Here is a 3,431-nt window from a genome sequence, read left to right on the forward strand (position 1 = left end):
TTAATATCTGGAACAATAGATTATGGTTAGGTAGTGGAACAAGGAGAGCGTCTGTTGTACATCAACACTAGATACTGCTAAACCACTGTAGAGGTAATAGTATATAATCCCTGCCCGGTGCAGTAAAATGTAAACGGCGGCTGTATTATGACGGTCCAAAGGTAGGTAAATCCTTGTCGGGTAATTATCGTCGTGCGTGAAAGTTGGTCCGACTCTTCACATGTCGTTTATCTAAAACTTTCTTAAATAGAATTATCTTTGAATATGAGGATCCAGATGGCCCGACGGTTAGACCCTGAGCACCTTTACATCCTTAAATCATATACAGGATCAAATCTTCCTTGAGCGACTCGACAGGCACTAGAGATAGCGTGAAAGCTCTTTTGATTTCCATGAACGGAGTTACATATTAGATTCTCTTTCGCTCCCATGGTATTTAGTAAGTTAACATTGAAACGTATCCAGTGTAAAGTTTGAACGTAATCCAGCTTTACCTTCTATGTTGTTATGTTAACCAAATAAGTTCATCGTTGTTGATATTTCATTGACATGTTGATAACATAAATACTAACAAACCACCGGTTTTGGATGGGATTACTTTTAACACCGCATAATATGCTAAAAAGTACCATTCAGGTACGATATGAAGCGGAGTTACAAACCGGTTCACTGGTATGGAGTTATCTGGGTGCGATAATTCAATCAAACCAAAAGCCGTTTGTAAGAAAATTAAACCAATTAGATAATATGGTAGATAGGGAACAAACTGTCTCCAGACGTTCTTAACCCAGCTCACGTATTACATCTGACGGTGAACTAGCGTTCCTAACTGAATCTTGTTCAATAACAAGGGAGTAATGAGCCGACATGGAGGTGCTGATACAATCCGAGGATTAGAACTCCCAATATTATCTGACCTGTTATCCCCGGCGTACCTTACGACCGTTATATGATTTAGAGATAGAATGTAATGTGGATTAATATCCACATGGTTTCTACAAAGTGTAGATATAAAATAGTGAATGGTTCTGTAAAGATCTTGCATAACATACCTTTAGATTTGCTTAGCATTATAGAGCTTGTAGGCATGTAAGTAACTAAAGAACTATAGATACTTTGAAGTGAAGAATACAAGGATAGCTCCAACAAATAACATGGCTAAAATGTATACCAGTTAAGATGAAAAGTCCATTACCAAATGCATTATCATTAATATAAAGAGATAGTCCTAAGTATTCCGTACAGACTAACATTAAGAAGGCGACTACCAAAGTGAATGTCATGATATTCGTACAGCTTGTATACAAATGTTGGTTTTTCAAATATACGCTGGATACCACTATACTTAATGCACTTAACATGATGGTCATGAAAAGCACAAGAGAACTTGGATCCGGTAAACAAAGACCTTCAAGATCTAAACCAGTAGTCCAACTCGTAGTATATACTCCCCAGAAAAAGCTGATAATAATCCTGTCTCAGAGATGATAATCCAAGTACGATGCTACTGATTAGACTAGCATCTGAGTAGTAGTTTTCTCTCGCTGTTAAGATGAGTGAGAACAAGAATCCATATATTACGCCTAGAACATAACCGATGTGGAATATCTTAATGTAGTAGGATATTGAAATCCAACACTTTTAGCTGTCTTAAGCAGTCCAGTGGGGTGGTGGTGTACTGCAATCATAAAGAACTTGGTTGTCTGTATCTCATAACCGGAGTCATCTTCAGTATTCTAGGAACTATAATGTCTTTGTTTATTCGATTTGAGTTATACAGTTCTGGATCGCGGATCATTTGTACAGAGACGATAGCTACTTATAATGTGATAATAACGATACATGGCCTAGCTATGATCTTTATGTTCTTAATGCCTGCTTTTGTACGGAGGATATGGTAACTTCTTTGTACCAATATATATTGGTGGTTCGGAAGTCGTTTTCCCAAGAACTAACGCGATCTCCTATTTTCTAGTACATTAGTGAACTCTTTTGGTCTGATCCTAAGTACGCAGTGAGCTAACTAGATACAAGGAACTTGACAAGCATTAATAGATTTATTATAAAACGACAAGGACATGAGTCTACTGGATTTTATACATACAGGGTTGAACTGTGTAAAGATCATTGTGTTATGGTTCTATCACAAACCATTGAGATTACGAAGTTATGGTTTTGGGCTCGTGAGTGTCTCTCAATAACTAGCTGAGTGCTTGTACGATAATTATATCAATGCAGTACCAATTAAGGCGTGTAGCATCTCCTATGCTCCTTAACATCACAGCTATGTCGAATTATCGCACCCAGATAACTCCATACCAGTGAACCGGTTTGTAACTCCGCTTCATATCGTACCTGAATGGTACTTTTTAGCATATTATGCGGTGTTAAAAGTAATCCCATCCAAAACCGGTGGTTTGTTAGTATTTATGTTTATCAAACATGTCAATGAAATATCAACAACGATTGAAACTTATTTGGTTAACATAACAACATAGAAGGTAAAGCTGGATTACGTTCAAACTTTACACTGGATACGTTTCAATGTTAACTTAACTAAATACCATGGGAGCGAAGAGAATCTAATATGTAACTCCGTTCATGGAAATCAAAAGAGCTTTCACGCTATCTCTAGTGCCTGTCGAGTCGCTCAAGGAAGATTTGATCCTGTATATGATTTAAGGGATGTAAAGGTGCTCAGGGTCTAACCGTCGGGCCATCTGGATCCTCATATTCAAAGATAATTCTATTTAAGAAAGTTTTAGATAAACGACATGTGAAGAGTCGGACCAACTTTCACGCACGACGATAATTACCCGACAAGGATTTACCTACCTTTTGGACCGTCATAATACAGCCGCCGTTTACATTTTACTGCACCGGGCAGGGATTATATACTATACCTCTACAGTGGTATTAGCAGTATCTAGTGTTGATGTACAACAGACGCTCTCCTTGTTCCACTACCTAACCATAATCTATTGTTCCAGATATTAAGGAATGTTACGCTTCATATAACTACACAACGTTATGCCAAGAAGGATACCAGATTACCCTGATTATCTTTGTTATATTAATACATGGTGTTCAATTGGTTCTATATCCACAATAGTTATCATCTTAACTATGCTCTGCATTAAGTATAGTGGTATCCAGCGTATATTTGAAAAACCAACATTTGTATACAAGCTGTACGAATATCATGACATTCACTTTGGTAGTCGCCTTCTTAATGTTAGTCTGTACGGAATACTTAGGACTATCTCTTTATATTAATGATAATGCATTTGGTAATGGACTTTTCATCTTAACTGGTATACATTTTAGCCATGTTATTGTTGGAGCTATCCTTGTATTCTTCACTCAAAGTATCTATAGTTCTCTTTAGTTACTTACATGCCTACAAGCTCTATAATGCTAAGCAAATCTAA

The 3,431-nt window shown here is 37.1% G+C and overlaps 2 protein-coding genes across 2 annotated transcripts; one reads left to right on the plus strand and one right to left on the minus strand.

Annotated features, from left to right (window-relative positions):
• Positions 1-541: 541 nt before the first annotated feature.
• On the minus strand, positions 542-869 carry BESB_070190 (putative apocytochrome b; the record flags this gene model as incomplete). Its single annotated transcript, XM_029365392.1, has 2 exons — positions 542-766; positions 831-869. 2 exons carry the CDS (start codon positions 867-869, stop codon positions 542-544), a joined length of 264 nt encoding a protein of 87 aa, XP_029214857.1.
• A 1,300-nt stretch (positions 870-2,169) lies between these two features.
• BESB_070200 (putative apocytochrome b) lies at positions 2,170-2,498 on the plus strand (the record flags this gene model as incomplete). Its single annotated transcript, XM_029365393.1, has 2 exons — positions 2,170-2,183; positions 2,285-2,498. 2 exons carry the CDS (start codon positions 2,170-2,172, stop codon positions 2,496-2,498), a joined length of 228 nt encoding a protein of 75 aa, XP_029214858.1.
• Between the last annotated feature and the right edge of the window lie 933 nt (positions 2,499-3,431).

The sequence above is a fragment of the Besnoitia besnoiti genome (assembly GCF_002563875.1).
Source record: "Besnoitia besnoiti strain Bb-Ger1 chromosome Unknown contig00065, whole genome shotgun sequence".
In the NCBI taxonomy this organism is placed as follows: domain Eukaryota; phylum Apicomplexa; class Conoidasida; order Eucoccidiorida; family Sarcocystidae; genus Besnoitia; species Besnoitia besnoiti.